We start from the raw sequence: 21,700 nt of genomic DNA on the forward strand, positions 1-21,700 counted from the left end.
TAATTGAACTCTACCGTGGCCGTTCTGACTAGTCATAACATAAGACTAGTAAAAAAGCAGTTGTGACTAGTAAAATAAGAATAGTTACTAGTAACAATTACAAAAGATACTAGTGTCTAATAAATAGTTACTAGTATCTAATGAATAAGTACTAGTATCTAAATAATAAGCACTAGTATCTAAATAATAAGCACTAGTATCTAAATAATAAGCACTAGTATCTAAAGAATAAGTACTAGTATCTATTTAATAGCTACTAGTATCTATTTAATAGCTACTAGTATCTATTTAATAGGTACTAGTATCTATAAAAATGTACTAGTATCTAAAAAATAAGTACTAGTACCTAATGAATAAGTACTAGTATCTAATATATATGTACTAGTCAAAATTGGAATAGATACTAGTCAGAAGTGATTAGTTGATATCTAAATGACAGATCCCATAGAAGTCAATGGCAAAAAAAGTTTTTTTTTACTAGTAACAAAAAAATAGTGACTAGTCACTATTTAAATAAGTACTAGTATCTAATGAATAAGTACTAGTATCTATTGAATAAGTACTAGTATCTATTGAATAAGTACTAGTATCTAATGAATAAGTACTAGTATCTATTGAATAAGTACTAGTATCTATTGAATAAGTACTAGTATCTATTGAATAAGTACTAGTATCTAATGAATAAGTACTAGTATCTTTAAAAAGGTACTAGTACCTAAAGAATAAGCACTAGTATCTAAAGAATAAGCACTAGTATCTAATGAATAAGTACTAGTATCTAATGAATAAGTACTAGTACTTAATGGAATAGATACTAGTATCTAAAAAATAAGTACTAGTAGCATGAAAATAGATACTAGTAGGCTTAAATGATTAAATGTTAAAACGGCTTGCCATAAAGAGGCTCTATATGATGATATCTAGGGGAAAGAGTCTCTATATGATGATATCTAGGGGAAAGAGTCTCTATATGATGATATCTAGGGGAAAGAGTCTCTATATGATGATATCTTGATGAAAGAGTCTCTATATGATGATATCTAGGGGAAAGAGTCTCTATATGATGATATCTAGGTGAAAGAGTCTCTATATGATGATATCTTGATGAAAGAGTCTCTATATGATGATATCTAGGTGAAAGAGGCTCTATATGATGATATCTAGGTGAAAGAGGCTCTATATGATGATATCTAGGTGAAAGAGGCTCTATATGATGATATCTAGGTGAAAGAGTCTCTATATGATGATATCTAGGTGAAAGAGTCTCTATATGATGATATCTAGGTGAAAGAGTCTATATGATGATATCTAGGGGAAAGAGTCTCTATATGATGATATCTAGGTGAAAGAGGCTCTATATGATGATATCTAGGTGAAAGAGTCTCTATATGATGATATCTAGGTGAAAGAGTCTCTATATGATGATATCTAGGTGAAAGAGTCTATATGATGATATCTAGGGGAAAGAGGCTCTATGTGATGATATCTAGGTGAAAGAGTCTCTATATGATGATATCTAGGTGAAAGAGTCTCTATATGATGATATCTAGGTGAAAGAGGCTCTATATGATGATATCTAGGTGAAAGAGGCTCTATGTGATGATATCTAGGTGAAAGAGTCTATATGATGATATCTAGGTGAAAGAGGCTCTATATGATGATATCTAGGTGAAAGAGTCTCTATATGATGATATCTAGGTGAAAGAGTCTCTATATGATGATATCTAGGTGAAAGAGGCTCTATGTGATGATATCTAGGTGAAAGAGGCTCTATGTGATGATATCTAGGTGAAAGAGGCTCTATATGATGATATCTAGGTGAAAGAGTCTCTATATGATGATATCTAGGTGAAAGAGTCTATATGATGATATCTAGGTGAAAGAGGCTCTATATGATGATATCTAGATGAAAGAGGCTCTATATGATGATATCTAGGTGAAAGAGGCTCTATATGATGATATCTAGGTGAAAGAGTCTCTATATGATGATATCTAGGTGAAAGAGGCTCTATATGATGATATCTAGGTGAAAGAGTCTCTATATGATGATATCTAGGTGAAAGAGTCTATATGATGATATCTAGGTGAAAGAGGCTCTATGTGATGATATCTAGGTGAAAGAGGCTCTATGTGATGATATCTTGATGAAAGAGTCTCTATATGATGATATCTAGGGGAAAGAGTCTCTATATGATGATATCTAGGTGAAAGAGGCTCTATATGATGATATCTAGGTGAAAGAGGCTCTATGTGATGATATCTAGGTGAAAGAGTCTCTATATGATGATATCTTGATGAAAGAGTCTCTATATGATGATATCTAGGTGAAAGAGTCTCTATTTGTTGGGATTTATCTGACCTTGGTGACGTGAGGCCGCTAGCAGACGATCGGTTAAGCCAGTCTGTCTGCTTCTTGACCTGAGCCCCAGATTGTCATGTTTTATCTCTAAGACTATGAGCCAAATTACTAGAGAGAAGAGCAGCACCATCCCAGGAGGGATGAATACCATCTCTTTTCAACAGGTCAGGTTTGCCCCAAAAACTTTTCCAATTGTCTATGAATTCTACATTATTTTGCGGACACCACTTAGACAGCCAGCCATTGAGTGATGACAATCTGGAGTACGGGTAGCGATGCTCTGCTTTTGCACGGTATGAGGAACTGACTTCAGTGGTTTGGGGGCGCAAAGGTGGGCAGCATCGGGGCCTCTAGGGACGACGCAGACTGAGGCCAAGCGTCTCCTTCACCTTAGGCCTAAGTTATTGCGCAATTATTGAAGATGAATTACCCATCAGTAATAAAATTAGAAAAATGTTGGTGATGTTATATTATTAATATTATTATTTATACTATTAATCTTAATGTTCATGTTTTAATGATGTGTGTTCAGCATGACGCACAGGCGGACTGGAGAAGGAATGGAGCAGGTTTCCATCACAGCCACATGTACGGCTTCGGGTTGCTCAACGCCTGGAGACTGGTCAACGCTGCCAAGGTCGTGTGTGTGTGTGTGTGTCTGTGTGTCTGTGTGATAAACAAGCTGAGAGTCTGTGTCTGTATGTCTGGCAGGTTTGGGAGTCCGTCCCCTTCTTGGTGTCCTACCAGAGCCCAGTTTTGAAGGCCAATGACATCATCCCAGCCCATCCGAAAACACTCACTCACACTTGGAATGGTAAGCCGATCTCTGGAATTGGACCATGTAGATGCCAAAGAAATGTTTATTAAGAACCAAAGTCTAAAAGGATTTTAAAATATTTTAAATTCTTCTTGAGTTACAGGCAAGCAAACTTGGAGCAAATGTTTTTTTTTTTTTTTTTTGACTGTCACTGTTGGCATAAATATGAAACAAAGATTGCTTAAGTCAGTGCATTTGACTAACAGCCTACAAATCAAATCAAATCCAATAACGATGCTGCCATCTTTCCAATTCATTTTATCCCCCGTAAATTGGCTTAAAATCTCAGGTGAACGCACACACATGGGTCTTTACGGGGTCTTTACGGGATGTGTGTGAACGCGCACACACAGATTCCAGAAAATCACTGGCAGTGTGAATGAACAAAACCAAATGATCCTGGGACACATTATCCGTGTGTTTTCCTGAATCTCTGTGTGAAAGGGGCTAAAGTGTTGTCTGTGTAATGAAGTTAATCAAAGAATAAAAGACCAAGAGGAAATCACTGCTCTTGACTGAGTAACGGTTTCAGCTTTAATAAGGGTTCATCTATATTCAGTTTATAATGTATGCAGTGAAGAGCACTGTTTACAAGGTTGCATAGTACCTTACTTACAACAAGTACAGAGTTTTGTGTTCATTTCAGCCGGTCAGGCACACATCTGAACCAGCCCAACTGGACCAGTAGCAAAACCCTTAGCGTTGAGCCCTGACATTAAAATCAGCTAAATCTGACTTTATTACAATGGGTTCATGTGAAGATTGTTTTAGGTTCATTCAATTAAAAGGGGTTATATATTTTTGAAGCCTATTAAATGTTCAAATTGATAGCTTTCAATTATACTGTAATCCTATTTGAGTGGCAGAAGGTTCTCTGTTAATATTGCCGAGTTTCTCTTACGTGTGGGGTCCCTCAAGGCTCTGTTCTTGCTCCCATTTTATTCTCCTTGTATCTGCTTCCCCTGGGGGCGATTTTAGGAAACATGGCATCTCCTCTCACAGTTGTGCTGACTATACCCAAATCTATTTGCCCCTGGGATCAAATAACACGGGTTTAGATATAAGTTGGCTTGTCTAGCGGAGGTAAAGGCCTGGATGTCCCTACATTTTCTTCACCTAATGAAGGCAAATCTGAGATGATAGTGTTTGAATCATCAGAAGCTGCTAGCTCCCTTTGCTTCAATTCTGGCCTTTTGTCTCCATGTGTGAAACATTAGTGAAGAATCTGGGCGTGGTCTTCGGTAGTGCTCAGATTAACAGATTAGTACGGTAGTCAAAACCAGTTTTTTTCATCTCAGAGTCCTAGCTAAAGTTAAATCATTTCTTTCTTTTAAGGACTTTGAAAGGGTGATTCGTGCTTTTATTTCGCCAAGGCTTGTCTATTGTAATTGCCTGTATTGGGCACTACCCAAAGTTAAGCTAAGAGCAGCTCTTACCGTCTGCAGGTGGTGCAGGAGGCAGCTGCTAGGCTCCTTGCTGGTGTGTGTAGACGAGACCACAGGACTCCTGTCCTGAAATCCTGCACTGCCTCCCAATCCCTTACAGAAGTGACCTTCGCTAAGCCCCACTCTTCTTAGTTACTGTTGCTAAGCCACGATTGGCCAGTGGTGGTTTTCGGGCGTGGCTTAGCGAAGGGTCAATTGATTTTAAAGTCTTGATGCTGGTTTTTAAATCCTTGAATGGATTGGCTCCTGTATACATTTCTGATTTACTATCCATTCACAATCCTGGAAGGCCTCTGCTCATCCAGCCAGACACTGTTAAATGTTCCTGGGGTGAGCTTGAGAACCAGGAGATCGCCGCACCAGAACTGTGGAATATAATTTATAGCTTTAGCTTATAATTGGTGCTGATTTGTGCGGTGTGTGTGGTCTGTGTTCTGTCCTGGTAGTTATGTTGTACAGCGCCTCGGTCAACAACTGTTGTTGTTAGTGGTGCTATATAAATAGAAAGCAAAAGTATCATCAAGTTATGTTGACCACAGACCTGATATATATAAAGTGTCAGGGGACTCTGGGGGACCCGTGCTGGATCAGTCCTGAGAGTTTGGGTCCTGCAGCACACACACTGTACACAGCTACACAACAGCATTCAGCTGAATCACTCACTAATCACTGCCTGTCGCTTGCATCGGGCCAGGCAATGTCGTCACACCAACACAAAGAATGTCTGACTAAACCTGATTATTCTAGCAGTGTAATGCTGCAGTTTTGAGTTTGCATGTAGATGCTCTTGTGTGTAAAGCGGCTTCTTACTGGCGCTGTTGTGGAGCAGTCGTGAGATGTGGCATGGTGAAGGATTCAAGCATTTATTTTCCCTTTGCAAGTGCTTCATGTCAATGGGACAATGAAAAGTGTATGCTTTGATATGAACTTGTCTCATCTAAACCCTTCTTTCCTAGTCACGGGCTCTGACCTGAGGCGCTCAGGCATGCAGACGCTGGAGCACGTGTCCGTCACGGTGACGGTTGTCCACCCTCGGCGCGGGGACGTGGAGGTCACGCTCGTGTGTCCCAGCGGAATGACCTCGCTGATCGGAGCCAAGCGCGCACTGGATGTGTGAGCCCAACACCTTACTTCACTCCTCACACACACATGTCCTGTGGGTCTATGGTGTGTGTGACCCTTTCTGTTGTTTGAGTAGAGATCCGACGGGACTAACGGACTGGACGTTTTCCACCGTGCGGTGTTGGGGAGAAAGAGCAGAGGGACAATACAGTCTACAGATCACCGACTACAGTAAGACTTTGCCTTGTTTTGAAATGCACAAATCAAGAAAATGATTTTTGGCATGAAAGAGAAATCTATAATTTTGACCCATACAGTGTGTAGTTGGCTATCGCCACAGATATACCCGTGCGTCATGTGACTGGGTTAGTGGTCCAGGGTCACGTGTGTGCCTCATTAGCAGCGAGCGCTTCTGTCTTTCAGGAGAGTCGAGTCTGTCATCGGGCGTTCTGAAGTACTGGAAGCTCACGCTGTACGGCTCATCTCTGACCCGTCAGCAGGTGAAGGACCGGCAAAGGTGCGCCTCACACTCTATTCACTGCGTCCAGAGATATGTCACATGATAAGGAAATAAACACCAATATTTAAACACTCTGGTCTGATAAACAAGAGTGTGCTGCTTGTGTTGTGGCCAGATAATCATCATGTGGTTTATTTTTAGACTAGATATGAAGATTTGACTGTTTACAGTGTTAGCATTGAAACATGTGTATGAAAGCTTGTTTGAATGTCCAGCGCTGTTGAAGAGGCCATGGGTGGCCAGTACCTCAACAGCAGCTTCGCCCTGCCCTGCCCTCCCGGTATAGATGTTCCTCCTGAAAGCTTGAGCCCGTTCACCTCCAGCAGCCTGAAGGTGTGTGTTGTGTGCGCTAACATGCTGTGCTGTGTGACGCGACACTGACCCGTGGCCTGTTGTTGTGTGCAGTCTCTTCTGCTGCTGGGCTGCTTCGCCCTCTTCTGGTCGCTGTACTACACTCTGGAGGTGACCCTCGCTCAGTGGGACTGGCGCGGCTGCGGTGCGTCCGTCAGGGGGGGAGACCGGGGATCCATGGGCCTGGAGGACAGTCAGGTGGTTGAAATCCAGCCCGGGATGGACGGCGAGTCCAAAGTGCCGCTCATCGCTGCTGATGAGAACACGTAGCCCTCAGGAAACCCACGCCTGGACCCTCTGTGCTCCTCTGTCTTCTGTGTGGAGGTGCAGGCTGCACTGTGCTTTTGTCTGAGCATGTGAGCAAACGCTCTATATTGAGTTGCCTTATTTAGTTTTCTTGATTTATGTGCTGATATGTTCTTGACGATGTTACCTTATAAGAGTGCCTGATAAAGTGAGCGAGTCTTTGCCGTGTTTGAAACATGTATTGCATATAAGAGTGGATGAGTGCTCGACTGAAAGAGTGTGTGTTTGGTGACGGCTGTGTGAAAGATGTGTTATGGAGTTTAATATAATTACATTTTTTACATACTTTTTTTTCTTAGTCATGATTCTTTGAATGTGTCAGGATTGGATAATTTGAGAGTATAAATACCTACAACACTTGAATTCTGAAATAAGGAAAGAGATTTTGATGGTCCCCTCTGAACCTTCTGTTGATTAGAAGTACCCTTTCAACTACATGTTAACTGGCTCGTGTTTAGTGGACTGTGTTTATATACGGCTAACTCTAGTGTGCGCTCCTCAGCCGATTCTGCTGACCGTAAGCATCTACAACATCATGTCATCCGTCTACTGAGAGGTGGTGTACATGTGGGTGCAACGCTACTTCTAGTCAGCAGGGTGTGTTACAGGGACCGTCAGAATAAAGGGAACCTGGAGATGGTTTAAAGCGGACGTCTGCTGAACTGCAGCTGTTTTACTGATTTTAGCCTGTGCTTTTTACACTGAAGTGTGGTATTTTTGTGAACAATGATTCGGATGTGGTTTGAATAAAAACAATAAGGGAAAGTGTTTCCGCATCTTTTTCCATGGGTTACAGTAATACGCTCTACAAATCAACACAACATTATAATAATTATTACTCCTGTGATGAGATGATGGAAGCCTACTTGATTTTTGTCTGAGTAATTTTATTGGTTAAAGTCTTTCTATAAAAAAGGGATCTGTGACATTGGCTAAAAGAAAAGACATTTTATACGTAGAGCAAGTTACATTTGATGAAAGATTAGCTGCCGGTTTCACAAACCAGGCTTGAGCTAGTCCCAGACTAAAGTGCATGAGCTCTCCTAACTGAAGCCAACTGACAGATCTCAAAATATGACAGTGCCATTGTGTTGTCTCGAGATGCACACCAGTAATGTTTTTATTTTGTCTGAAGCACGTTTAAAAATTTAACTGAACGGTACCTTGTTTTTTGAAGCCCAAAAAAGCACATCCATACATCATAACAGTAAACCATACGGCTCCAGGGGGTTGAAGCAAGGTTAATATCCAAATGTATAACTTTATAAACTATAATCACTGGCTTCCGGTAACTAGCGTAATTGAGTCTTGTTCCGGTGGAAGAGTGACCTCTGACCCGACACATGACGTATTGACGAACACGGAAGTGCAGAGAATAGAGCAAATCAAAACACCGGTCACGAATTAGAGTCTAAAAGGAGACTTTTTCAAGAGAAATGTCGGAGGACTTTGAGGACAATAACTTTTATGAACAAAATAAGCATGTAATGCCTCATGCTGATGAATGAGATCTGACTCCGGCTGTGCTGGGACTCTCGCTCGGCTCACGCTGCATTGAGGACACACTCAGTTTTTAATAGTAGTGTCTGTTCTTTAACTGAACTACATTATTTTTATTACTATAAAAAATCTAAATGATGGTGGGGGCGGTGCTAGGCTGGGCAAGTGATGTGTTCAGTGTGTGGCTGAACACCGGCAACAGAGCAAGCCTACTCCCTTTTAAAACAAATAAACAACAGGGTTTGAGCTGCCTCTCCCACACCATTCCTCCCAGACCATTCCTCTCCCAGACCATTCCTCCCAGACCAAGACCATTCCTCTGCCAGACCATTCCTCTGCCAGACCATTCCTCTGCCAGACCATTCCTCTCCCAGACCATTCCTCTCCCAGACTATTCCTCCCAGACCATTCCTCTGCCAGACCATTCCTCCCAGACCATTCCTCCCAGACCAAGACCATTCCTCTGCCAGACCATTCCTCTGCCAGACCATTCCTCTGCCAGACCATTCCTCTCCCAGACCATTCCTCTCCCAGACTATTCCTCCCAGACCATTCCTCTGCCAGACCATTCCTCCCAGACCATTCCTCCCAGACCAAGACCATTCCTCTGCCAGACCATTCCTCCCAGACCAAGACCATTCCTCCCAGACCAAGACCATTCCTCCTAGACCAAGTCCATTCCTCCCAGACCAAGACCATTCCTCTGCCAGACCATTCCTCTGCCAGACCATTCCTCTGCCAGACCATTTCTCTGCCAGACCATTCCTCTCCCAGACCATTCCTCCCAGACTATTCCTCCCAGACCACTCCTCTGCCAGACCATTCCTCCCAGACCATTCCTCCCAGACCAAGACCATTCCTTTGCCAGACCATTCCTCTGCCAGACCATTCCTCTGCCAGACCATTCCTCCCAGACCAAGACCATTCCTCCCAGACCAAGACCATTCCTCTGCCAGACCATTCCTCTGCCAGACCATTCCTCTCCCAGACCATTCCTCTCCCAGACCATTCCTCTCCCAGACTATTCCTCCCAGACCATTCCTCTGCCAGACCATCCCTCCCAGACCATTCCTCCCAGACCATTCCTCCCAGACCATTCCTCCCAGACCAAGACCATTCCTCCCAGACCAAGACCATTCCTCCCAGACCAAGACCATTCCTCCCAGACCAAGACCATTCCTCCTAGACCATTCCTCTCAGACCATTCCTCCCAAACCATTCCTCCCAGACCATTCCTCCCAGACCATTCTTCCCAGACCATTCCTCCCAGACAATACAATTCCTCCCAGACCATTCCTCTCAGACCATTCCTCCCAGACCAAGACCATTCCTCCCAGACCAAGACCCTTCCTCCCAGACCATTCTTCCTAGACCATTCCTCCCAGACCAATACAATTCCTCCCAGACCATTCCTCCCAGACCATTCCCCTCAGACCATTCCTCCCAAACCATTCCTCTCAGACCATTCCTCCCAGACCATTCTTCCCAGACCATTCCTCCCAGACAATACAATTCCTCCCAGACCATTCCTCCCAGACCATTCCTCTCAGACCATTCCTCCCAGACCAAGACCATTCCTCCCAGACCAAGACCCTTCCTCCCAGACCATTCTTCCTAGACCATTCCTCCCAGACCAATACAATTCCTCCCAGACCATTCCTCCCAGACCATTCCTCTCAGACCAAGAGCATTCTTCCCAGACCAAGACCATTCCTCCCAGACCAAGACCCTTCCTCCCAGACCATTCTTCCCAGACCATTCCTCCCAGACCAATACAATTCCTCCAAGACCATTCCTCCCAGACCAAGAGCATTCTTCCCAGACCAAGACCATTCCTCCCAGACCCTTCCTCCCAGACCAAGACCCTTCCTCCCAGACCCTTCCTCCCAGACCATTCCTCCCAGACCAAGACCATTCCTCCCAGACCAAGACCATTCCTCCCAAACCATTCCTCTCAGACAATTCCTCCAAGACCATTATTCCCAGACCAATACCATTCCTCCCAGACCATTCCTCTCAGACCATTCTTCCCAGACCAAGACCCTTCCTCCCAGACCCTTCCTCCCAGACCATTCCTCCCAGACCCTTCCTCCCAGACCATTCCTCCCAGACCAAGACCATTCCTCCCAGACCAAGACCATTCCTCCCAGACCAAGACCATTCCTCCCAAACCATTCCTCTCAGACCATTCCTCCCAGACCATTCTTCCCAGACCATTCCTCTCAGACCAATACCATTCCTCCCAGACCATTCCTCCCAGACCGTTCTTCCCAGACCATTCCTCCCAGACCAATACCATTCCTCCCAGACCCTTCCTCCCAGACCAAGACCATTCTTCCCAGACCAAGACCATTCCTCCCAGACCATTCCTCCCAGACCATTTAGAGTATTAAAGCAGGGATCCATGCCCCCTTCTTAAAGCCCCAGTTATCCTTACACTTGATCTTTGAATAAAGTAGTGCGAGCAAATCTACCTGGAGATGAGTTCATCACAAAATCTGTGCGATTAAGTGATTGCCAGAGTATCCAAAAACTGTACTCAAGTAAAAGTACAAGTACTTATATAAATAGTTACTCAAAGTAAAAGTAATAATTTTAATAGTTACTTGAGTAAGAGTAAAAAAGTATCCAATGAAAAAACTACTCAAATAGCTAATTAGATACTTTGGATCATAGGCCTATTATATATATATATATACAACGATTCTTTCAATTTACCGCTGGCTCTTATGTAGATAGTGGTTAAACATGAGATATAATTAATTTGGGGTATATCAAACGGGAGATCTTTGGTCTTTTTAATCTATTGCTTGTTCCAGAGCAAATTGATTTTGGTTAAGGGGTAAATTAAGTTTTATAACTATATTTAGGCTATATTTCACTTGAATCCTGTACTAGAGTGCTGCTTGTACGTTTGACTGAATTTTGTTGCTTGTGTTTATTATATTGTCTTTTATAATGGCTATTGTTGTTAATTTAAAAATTGTTGTTCAATAAATATTTTTCTATATAAATAATATGACATATTTGGTCTTCAGTTCAGTGAAAGTTACATTATTACACCATTAGATGGCGGCAAAGACTCAAAGGAAGTTGTTTTAGCGCTGTCATGGGAAGGACCAAGACCAACATACTGTATCCTCAGCGGACATTAAACATGATTATTTTTGGATATAATATTATGGACATCGACCTGAAGAATGAATGCTATATCAGATGCAGGTAATATACTCGTTTAGTCGGTCTCTCTCATAATACCATAATACTGTACTCTACATAACACAACAAGCTTCAGTGAAGCGACTCCACATTCCTTCATTAGTTCTAAAGTGACATTTTAGAGTTAGTAAAGCCTGGAAATCCAGACCCAAATCCGAAAGATTAAGGGTCTGGCATTGATTAATGAATAGCCCAACTCGAGGGGTGGCACCAAGCATGTATTTAACAATCTTCTGTTCCTCTTTTAGATAAAAAGCCAAGTCTAACTCGTTCATTGTTCACGATAACATGCACAGCACGATTTGCTTTAATGGTGTGTTGTATTACAAATGTATTAAATGTTTAATTTTAGGTTAATTAAACAAAAAGAAAGTTTAGTAGACTGAATTTAGCATTTGAGGTATAAATGATGATTTTATCAGCTGATATCAGAGATTCCTGCCAGTCCTGTTCTCTCTATTGTAAGTTAAATGAGTCAGATGACTGAGACTCTCACCGATGTCTTTAATGGGTCTGGGAGCCCTGGCCCAGTCGTTGACTAGTCAGGCTGATTGGATTAGCATCTATGCATTTGACTTACACTGTTATGCTGATGAGATCAGGACTGTGGAAATGGGCTGACTCCTGTACTTCATTTGCATGCCACCTCTATGTAATCCCTCCCCCTGGAGATGACCTGCAGCAGCTTGTTAGTCGTCTTTCCTACGCCTGCAAGACATTTGGACTGACCATCGGTCTGAAGAAAACCAAAGTCATGGCCCAGGAAATAGGCTCCCCTCCAACCATCGCCATTGATGGGTACAACCTGGAAGTTGTCGAGAACTCCACTTACCTCGGGTCCACCATCTCCAGCTCTCTCTCCATCGGCACAGAGATAAACTGCAGGACCGCCAAGGCAGCAGTGGTCATGGCCAGACTGAACCAGAGGGTCTGGAACAACGCTTACCTCATAAAGAGGACCAAGCTTGGCTCGGCCACGTCAGGAGAATAGGCCCAGGCCGCATTCCCAAGGACCTACTGTACGGCGAGCTGGCAGAGGGCTCCTGGCTGACTGGACGTCCAAGACTGCGCTACAAAGATACCTAAAGACATGAAGCTGTCTGACATCAACGTTGGCACGTGGGAGAGCCGGGCAGAAGACCGCTCTGCCTTGCAGCTTGTTGTCAGACAGGGCGTTACAGAAAGCCGAGGAAACCAGAAATAAAAACCTTGCTGCAAAGAGAGTCAAGAGGAAGGAAAAAAAAGGAAGCTTTACCATCGTCTCCTGTACACGGAAAGATGCCGACGATGACGATATACATGTTATTATTTATATATTTTTTATTAAAATTATTATAATAATTAGATAGGCTATCTTTGCAACAAACACAGAAGATACTAGCATTATTTCTGGCATCTGTAGCCCGGAAATCATTGCATGTTCTTTGCTTTAATAATAACTTGTACATCTACTGTACGTGATTCCGTGAAATCCTTTTGTGTCCCTAACAAATAATCAGATCTAAAGTTGCTTTAACAACAAATAAATGTGTAATTTAAAAAACTCAATGTTAATATTGATCATATGCATCAATATAAGACCAAGTAAAAGCCAATAAAATATTGTGAATGCTTTGGGTAAGGATTCTGGCATGTCCCTCGCTATGATTATTCTTTTAGACTTCTCATTTGTAAAATTATAAAATTTTCACAGTTCTATATTGTCTCAAGTGTAATCTCATTGTTAAGTAATGGTTTTGACATAAATAGAAATCGCTTCGGGTTATAAACGCCTGACCGGAGCAACTGACTGACCCAACGGCTCTTTTCAGAGCCACATCCTTCATAATTATCCAGCATTACTTCTCTCTCTGGATTTAAATAAACAGTTACACAAGACAATTTCCATGTACATGATCACAGAGGTACACATTTCAGATATTATTACAATAGTTTACATATTACTACATACACAAATTATTTATATTGAGTTCTTGAAAAAAAAAACTTGAATTTATAGAGTGAAGTACACAGTTTTAATTCCTTATCCTATTCCATAAGTTCACCCTTTGACAGACACATCTATTTTATGTATTAGTTCCTAGTACTTTTTTAAACACACATTCCTCTGAGTTTATACTTTCTCTTGTTTTGAGATATATATATATATGAGTTTTTTATGTATGACCACCACACAATGTGTAATGTATGGATGAGCGAACAATACAATATAATAAAAATTTTTTTAAATGTTTTATTCTATTTAGACATTTGTTTTTACATTATTCATATATGGTTTCCAGCATAATTTATGAACTATTATAACACCCAAAAAACTCCCAGGATGTCTTTCGAAAGAGTAGGGGTGTAATCCCGGCATCCTGGCCAAATTTGCCCAGTGGCCTCTGTCCATCATGGCCTCCTAATCCTCCTCCTATATATACTGATTGGCTTCATCACTGTCTCCTCTCCACCAGTAAGCTGGTGTGTGGTGGGCGTTCTGGCGCAATATGGCTGCCGTCGCATCATCAGGTGGATGCCGCACATTGGTGGTGGTTGAGGAGATTCCCCCCTTCTGTGTAAAGCGCTTTGAGTGTCCAGAAAAGCGCTATATAAATGTAATGAATTATTATTATTATTATTCATATATGGTTTCCAGCATAATTTATGAACTATTATAACACCCAAAAAATTGATATAGGCCTACTCTTTCTATTTCATCATTATTTATCCTAATTTTAGTTTTGATATTATTTTTCAGATTGCTAAATATGATTATAAATATTTTATAAAACACAATGCTAAACAACCTTCACTGCTAAACGTGGTCTACAAACTGAAGAATTATTCCCGAACTGTACCAGAGCAGAAGTGGAAAAGCAGAAACAAGAACAGGTTTTCCTCAAAGGGCTTTTATTTGCTCCTCCTGCAGTTTGACCCGTTCTACAGTGGAATGACCAATGAAGTTCTGAGGAAAAGCTGCTTTTAAAGGTCAATTCATTTAACCGCTTATTTTTATTAAAATATCACGCAAATCTATAAATAAAAAGAGCGGGAAATGAAACAAAGGAAACGGTCTCGTTGAAACATGGGGCGGTGGGCGGGGCTATTATTGAACCGCCTGTGATTGGCCCTCGTTCCGCTCATGATGCTTTGGGTTGTCCAATGAGACACGAGTTTATGGGTTTGGCCAATGGAAACAGGCCATCAGAGGGTTTGAGCGTCTCCTGGTAAATTAGCATAGGGCAGTGAATAAAAGCCTCTGTGTCGCTGCTGAGCTCACATTGACTCGTCAGCTTCACGATCACTCCTCATCATGCCGGAACCAGCCAAGTCTGCGCCGAAGAAAGGCTCGAAGAAGGCCGTCACCAAGACCGCCGCGAAGGGAGGAAAGAAGCGCAGAAAGTCCAGGAAGGAGAGCTACGCCATCTACGTCTATAAAGTGCTGAAGCAGGTCCACCCGGACACCGGCATCTCCTCCAAGGCGATGGGCATCATGAACTCTTTCGTCAACGACATCTTCGAGCGCATCGCCGGTGAGGCGTCTCGTCTCGCGCACTACAACAAGCGCTCCACCATCACGTCGAGGGAGATCCAGACCGCCGTGCGTCTGCTGCTGCCCGGAGAGCTGGCCAAACACGCCGTGTCCGAGGGCACCAAGGCCGTCACCAAGTACACCAGCTCCAAGTAGAGCCGGAGGCTCTCACACACACAACGGCTCTTTTAAGAGCCACACACTTGCTCATGAGAAAGAGATTCTAATGACGCATACAAGATAATTGTTATCGTATCATTTGTGGCTTGTCTAATCAAAGTGCTTTTTTTTAACCTTGCTCTCACTTGAAACGTGTCCCCACATGAAGTCCATGAATTTGAGTGTATTGGACCTGCACGTCCGGTGACTTTGAAGTTAAGTTCTACAAAACCTTCATTATCCTTCATATCACAGCATAACATAACATATCTGCACTCATAACATATAACATAACATATGGTTCACTCACATAAAGCGATACATGCTATAGAAAATGCTAGATTGTTTAATCGTTGTCAAATGTAATAAGCTCTAAACTGCTCAATGTAGACATGACTTTTTGTACAAACTTCAATGTCAAATTCAAATATTTCAGTCATCGTTATTTTACATAGCCTATATTTAATTTTTATTATGTGTCATAAGTAAATGGCCTTTACCTCAGCACATGTAATACAAATATTTTTACACTCAATTTTAAGAGACCGTCAAAAACGAGAGATAATTTTGAGATCAATTATTTGTTGAAAAGTCAAAACACACTGCTCTTGTTCTTTATTTAAATACTGGACAACATTGTTTTTTATCCTTTCAGAGCATTAGCACATCCATCCGTGTTTAATGACAGATAAAACTGTAGTGTTGCCAAATCACACATTTAGATTAAAATATACATTTTCATGCATCATAACGTTTCTGCAAGAAACTGTTACTGTAAAGGGAGTCCTTAACATTTAGGCTCTTCAAGGACAATAAATGACAGGAATATGTGGCCGTATTCATGTGTGTTTTATTACATACCAATCTTTCATTTGAAAGTCACGTGTCTAGTATCTGTAAAACCTTAAAAATATATCTAAATTACGTCATATTTTATTTATTTTATTTTATTTTATTTAATAGGGACACGTGTGAACAATAAACATGTACCACACTACAACATTTATAGCCAAGGCTAATTTGCAATGTCCGTCCCTAGAAGGGCTTTTCACATACATACATACATACAAAAATACATTTACAGTAACATTACCTAATTCTGACATTACATAAAGAATGTGCATTTGAGCGCAAACTAACAGTGATTACACACTTGATCTCTTTTTAAAATACGCTTAAGTTCATTTTTAAAAGCCCCCAGATCTGAGACCTGTTTCAGCTCGGTAGACAAGGAGTTCCAGAGTTTAGCACCCTAGACAGTAAAGGCTGACTGTCCGAAGGTCTTTTTTCTAACGGGCACTTTCACATTTCCATTAGTAGCTCCTCGTGTGATGGAGCCCACTGATCGAAGTGGGACTATGTGACGTCTGAGAACATCAGGGGCTTGATTGTGCAAACATTTATACATTAATTTTAAGTTACAAAATTTAATAAAATTTTCAAAGTTAAAAAAGTTCAACCTCTGCAGTACTCCACAATGGTGTGTTCTGACAGATGTTTTATCTAATATTTTTATTGCTCTGTTGTAAATCAGTCTTAAAGGCCTGATTGTTGTGGCAGTTGCCTGTGACCAGGAGGTTATACAATAACTGAGGTGAGAGAAAATCATTGCGTGCATAAATGTATTTGCCGCATGAAATGGTAAACAGTGCCGTATGCTTCTGAAACTATACAAGTTTGCCCTGGCTGTTCTAGTGATCTTTTTAACATGACTTTCAAATGATAAATGGGAGTCCAGGATTAGTCCCAAATATTTTACTTCTTTAACCTGTGTAATATTTTGACCATTAATTGTCAGATGCAGTTCTTCCAAGGGGTGTGATCTGGAGTCAAAACAAACTGACACTGTCTTACTCAGATTTAGAGTTAGGCCTGAGTTTTGAAACCATACTGACACAGAGTTAATGTGTTGTTGCAACTGTGCAGTGATGGCCTCAACACTTTTGCCACTCACAAAAACAACTGTATCGTCCGCATACATTTGGAAACCTGCGCCCGGACAGCTGTTTGGTAAATCATTTATGTACAATGTGAAAAGCAGAGGCCCAAGAATTGATCCCTGGGGGACACCTGTTTTCAGTGTTGTAAAGGATGACTTTTCATTATTAATTATTACACATTGTTGTCTATGTTCCAAATATGACTTGAACCACTGTAAAGTTGTTTTGTCAAAGTTCAACTGGGATAATTTCTGTAAGAGAACATTATGATTAAGTGCGTCGAAGGCTTTTTTTATATCCATGAAAACTGCTCCAACTATTTGACCTTTGTCAATTGCTAGTTTAAGTTGTTCAATAAAATAGCAATTGGCCGTTTCCGTCGAATATTGTGGTCGGAATCCAAATTGTAGAGGGTGCAGTATGTCATTGAACTGTAAAAAAGACATTAGTTGATTGGCTACAATCTTTTCCAGAACCTTAGAAAAAATTGGTAAAATGCTAATTGGTCTATAATTGCATGCTAGATCTACCTTCCCGGATTTATATGTAGGTAAAACCCCAGATTGTTTCCAATCATTTGGAAACTCTCCATTTTTAAAAGAGAGATTTACCAGTTTAGTTAAAGGTTTTACCAGTATTTCTTTATTTCTTTTTAGAAAGGAAGTGTCAATGTTAAAAAGATCTTTGGCATGACTATTTTTTATTTTTTCAATGACAGCTAGCACCTCTTGCTCAGTTGTTTGTTCAAGGAAAAATGCATCAATTAAATTATTTGGTTGGTGATGTTCTACCCTGTTGTTCAAATCATAGCAATCCGACACTTCCTGAACCGACGAAATAAAGTAATCATTGAGTTCCTGGGCAATACGCTTACTATCATTTACAACCTCGTCCCCAATTTTAAGTTCACACAGGTGGGGTTTCACAATGTTCTTAATTGTTTTCCACATCACTGACGGATTTCCTCTTGCCTCAGTAATTGCTGTGATATAGAAGTTGCATTTTTAGCAAGTCTCATATCCTTTATCACGCGATTTCTTAGGCTTTTATATAGAACCATGTCAATGTTAAGCTTGCTTTTAATTGCTTGTTTTAGGATTTGGTCTCGCTGCTTCATAAGTTTTTTAATAGATTCATTTATCCAGGGTAGGGATCTCAATTTACCACTTTTCCCCTTTTTTAGGTATTTAGACAGAATTCCATCTATTTTATTCATGACTTGCTTACAGCTATTGTCCACCTCATCCCACTCCATGTTATTCCAATTTATTTCTTTTAACTCATTGTCCAATTTGGGAACATCATTTTTAGGAATTTTTAGTGAGTTATAGTTAGGCTTTTTGAGTTTTACAAAGCGTTTATTAGATAATTTTCTCACCATCAAGATCATATTATGATCTGACATTCCAGTCAAAAGGTTATAAGATTTCAGAATGCGTTCTTCTTTGTTTGTAAAAATTAAATCAATTTGCGTCTTACTCGATTTTGTAATTCTTGTAGCCCCTTTCACATGCTGCGTAAAGTCAAATTTGGTCATTAACATTTTTAATTTTCTCTTTTTACTTTTGTTAAACCAGTCAATGTTAAAATCGCCCATGACAATAATTTCGGATTTATATGATATTACCTTCAGCAGTTTCTCTAATTCATTACAAAATTGCTCATCATTAGTAGATGGTGGATTATACAACAGCAGAATAAGAAAATGCATTCTAGGAGAGAGAGAAATGTCAACACATAGGTATTCTATTTGGACCTCACAGTCAATTGTTACTTCTATACATTTCAAAGAGTTGCGAACATAGATTAGCACCCCTCCACCTTTCTTCGTCTTTCTATCTTTTCGAAAACAGTTATAACCAGGAACTTCCAAAAGATTAGTATTGATTTTACCTTTAAGCCAGGTTTCAGTTAGGCCTAAGAGATGTAAGTTTGAGTCTGTTAGCAATGTCTTTATCTCATCCAGTTTTGGTAATAAACTGCGTATGTTTAAGTGTGCACCAAGGATTCCCTTTGGCTTTTGATCCCTGTCCCATATAATTTTCGCACCACTAACTGTAGAGACAATGTGTTGCAATGGATATGAGTGATTACTCACAGATTGTTTGTTCAGTGTGGCTTTATGTCGAATTAAATGCATGTCCAGCGAGGGTTCGTCCGAGATAGTCCACTCCGTGGTCCGATTCTGTGTAGTCAGCACATGCTCCACTTCGTCCGACACAATCAGCTCCGCATTCGGGTTGCTCGATTTAACGCCACGCCCGATGTTCTCCAGCAGTGAGCCCCCCGTCTCACCTGGCGTATCCCCGCCTGCCATACATTCACCGGTCCTCCGCGCTGGATCCGTAGACATCATTGGCGAGCCCCCCATCTCAGCTGTCGTCGTGTCCCTATCTGCCATGCCCGCTCCAATCCTCGTCGGGTCCACTGACAGCAGCGCCGATAGCGGTTCTGGTGCCACAGCCAGGCTTGTGATGGTAGTTTGCGGAGTTGTTCCATTCCCCCGCAGTGTCGCACCCCGCGCCTCCATTGTAATGGTAGGCTCCAGTCCTGCCGCCAGTGGGCCGTGACTGCGCGTAACAGGCCCGGGGTTTAGGTGTACATCCCCCGCCAGAAGCAAAAGCATCAGGTAAAGTCTGATTTTTGACCATATGTGTTTGAATCCTTCTGTGTGGGCCTTAATTGTAACTTTTGTTGTTCCTTGTGTTTTGACCAAACCATTGTGTAGGATTGCAGATATTACACAATGTCCATATTCAGTCTTTAAAAACTTGCATGAGATCATACCCAGTGGACGCGCAAGCACATATCTTCGTATAATGTCAGTGTAAAACAGTGGGAGAATCAGGAGTCCAAAACAAAACGCATAAAGAGCCAGTGATTCTAAAGGCTCAGCGCGATCCTTTGATGTGTGCCGCCTTTGTTTGTCTTGACAACGGCGACTCCAGAATCTTTCTTTACGCTTAGGTGGCTGCTTGATATTCCATATGTCGTACGTTTTTGCAGCATTAAAAATGTTACAGTAGTAGAGCAGTATATCCAGCAAGGAGCCCAACAAACCGTGCAGATACCTAGTTTTTATTCCACTACTACCAACTGCCTTCACATGAGACGCTGCCACCTCCGCCATCTTGGATCTCTTGTCAATATGCTCTCAATGAATAATGCAGAACCATTAGTTGATGCGTTCATGACCTCAAGGCTAGATTATTGTAATGTTCTACTGGGTGGTTGCCCTGCACGCTTAATAAACAAACTACAGCTGGTTCAAAACGCAGCAGCTCGAGTTCTTACCAGAACCAGGAAGTATGACCATATTAGCCCCGTTCTGTCAACACTGCATTGGCTGCCTATTAAACATCGCATCAATTTAAAAATATTGCTGATCACTTACAAAGCACTAAATGGTTTAGCTCCGCAGTACTTGAGCGAGCTCTTAACGCATTATAGTCCTTCACGTCTACTGCCATCTCAAAACTCCGGCCAGTTAATAATACCTAGAATATCAAAGTCGACTGCTGGCGGTAGATCCTTTTCCTATTTAGCACCAAAACTCTGGAACAGTCTTCCTAACATTGTCCGGGAAGCAGACACACTCTGTCAGTTCAAATCTTGACTAAAAACACATCTCTTCGGCCTAGCATACACATAACACATTATAGACTTCTATAATTCAATGTTAGGCTGCATAGATTAGGTCAGCCGGGACCGGGAACACTTCCCTTAAATCCTGATGTACTTGGTACATCATAAGAAGGATGGCGTCTACGCTAATATTAGTCTCTCTGTCTATCCCGAGGTTTACCGCTGTCCACCGGAACCAGGCCGTATCCAGATCTGATGAAGGACCAGCGCCAGGACACGACCACAACACATGATCTATGCACCTTTATGATGGATGCACTTTTTGGGCTTCAATCTGTTGGTTGCAATCCACTGCCATTATATATATATATATATATTTTAAATATATATATAAATCATGGGCTAATTTTCATTTTAAAGTGAACTACTCCTTTAAAACCTCGTGTCATTGATGTCGTCCAAATCTCAGTCCAACCAGCCGAAGAAAGCTGGAAACACTGATACTGTTAGTTTATGAATAAAATAACTCTATCATTGTTTAATCAGTTTCAAGAGCAAAATTATATTCAACATTATATTAACATGTTTCAGGTTGAGAAGTTTCTCAGTTTTGGTTCAGAGTTAATGAGAGATGAGTATGTTTGGTTTTACATGTGAATCCCAAAAATATCTGCACTAATATAACATGAGGAAAATTATTATTCATAATTACTGTGTTTCATGAGACCCATTTATTTCCACAAGAACAAGAGTAAGAAAAATATATTCCTGGGTCAGAAAACTAATAGTTTGACCAAAACCCCAACATCTGTGCAAATATAGCAAACATATACTGTAAATATATGACGATTTCATTTCAAATTAGCTTTTAATAGTGGTTTAATCAAAATATAACAAAATTACAATGAGTGACCTGTGCTTTA

The 21,700-nt window shown here is 41.2% G+C and overlaps 2 protein-coding genes across 2 annotated transcripts in view; both read left to right on the forward strand.

Annotated features, from left to right (window-relative positions):
• Window positions 1-7,625, forward strand: part of pcsk7 (proprotein convertase subtilisin/kexin type 7) — a 38,412-nt gene extending 30,787 nt beyond the window's left edge. The window contains exons 6-12 of the mRNA XM_079611319.1: window positions 2,892-2,996; window positions 3,071-3,173; window positions 5,578-5,734; window positions 5,820-5,914; window positions 6,107-6,200; window positions 6,419-6,536; window positions 6,609-7,625. Of these exons, the coding sequence (XP_079467445.1) occupies window positions 2,892-2,996; window positions 3,071-3,173; window positions 5,578-5,734; window positions 5,820-5,914; window positions 6,107-6,200; window positions 6,419-6,536; window positions 6,609-6,824 (888 nt within the window). The 3' untranslated portion in view covers window positions 6,825-7,625. The remainder of the gene's footprint in view (window positions 1-2,891; window positions 2,997-3,070; window positions 3,174-5,577; window positions 5,735-5,819; window positions 5,915-6,106; window positions 6,201-6,418; window positions 6,537-6,608) is intronic.
• A 7,186-nt stretch (window positions 7,626-14,811) lies between these two features.
• Window positions 14,812-16,129, forward strand: LOC306996477 (histone H2B-like). The gene has a single exon (XM_079608996.1). The coding sequence runs from the start codon at window positions 14,875-14,877 to the stop codon at window positions 15,247-15,249; it is 375 nt and encodes a 124-aa protein (XP_079465122.1). The 5' UTR covers window positions 14,812-14,874; the 3' UTR covers window positions 15,250-16,129.
• Window positions 16,130-21,700: the final 5,571 nt, after the last annotated feature.

The sequence above is a fragment of the Phoxinus phoxinus genome (assembly GCF_949152265.1).
Source record: "Phoxinus phoxinus genome assembly, chromosome: 4".
NCBI classification, from domain to species: domain Eukaryota; kingdom Metazoa; phylum Chordata; class Actinopteri; order Cypriniformes; family Leuciscidae; genus Phoxinus; species Phoxinus phoxinus.

Bases quoted from the DNA above. Each gene is read 5' to 3' on its own strand.
- LOC306996477 (XM_079608996.1), top strand. From the start codon at position 14,875: ATGCCGGAACCAGCCAAGTCTGCGCCGAAGAAAGGCTCGAAGAAGGCC.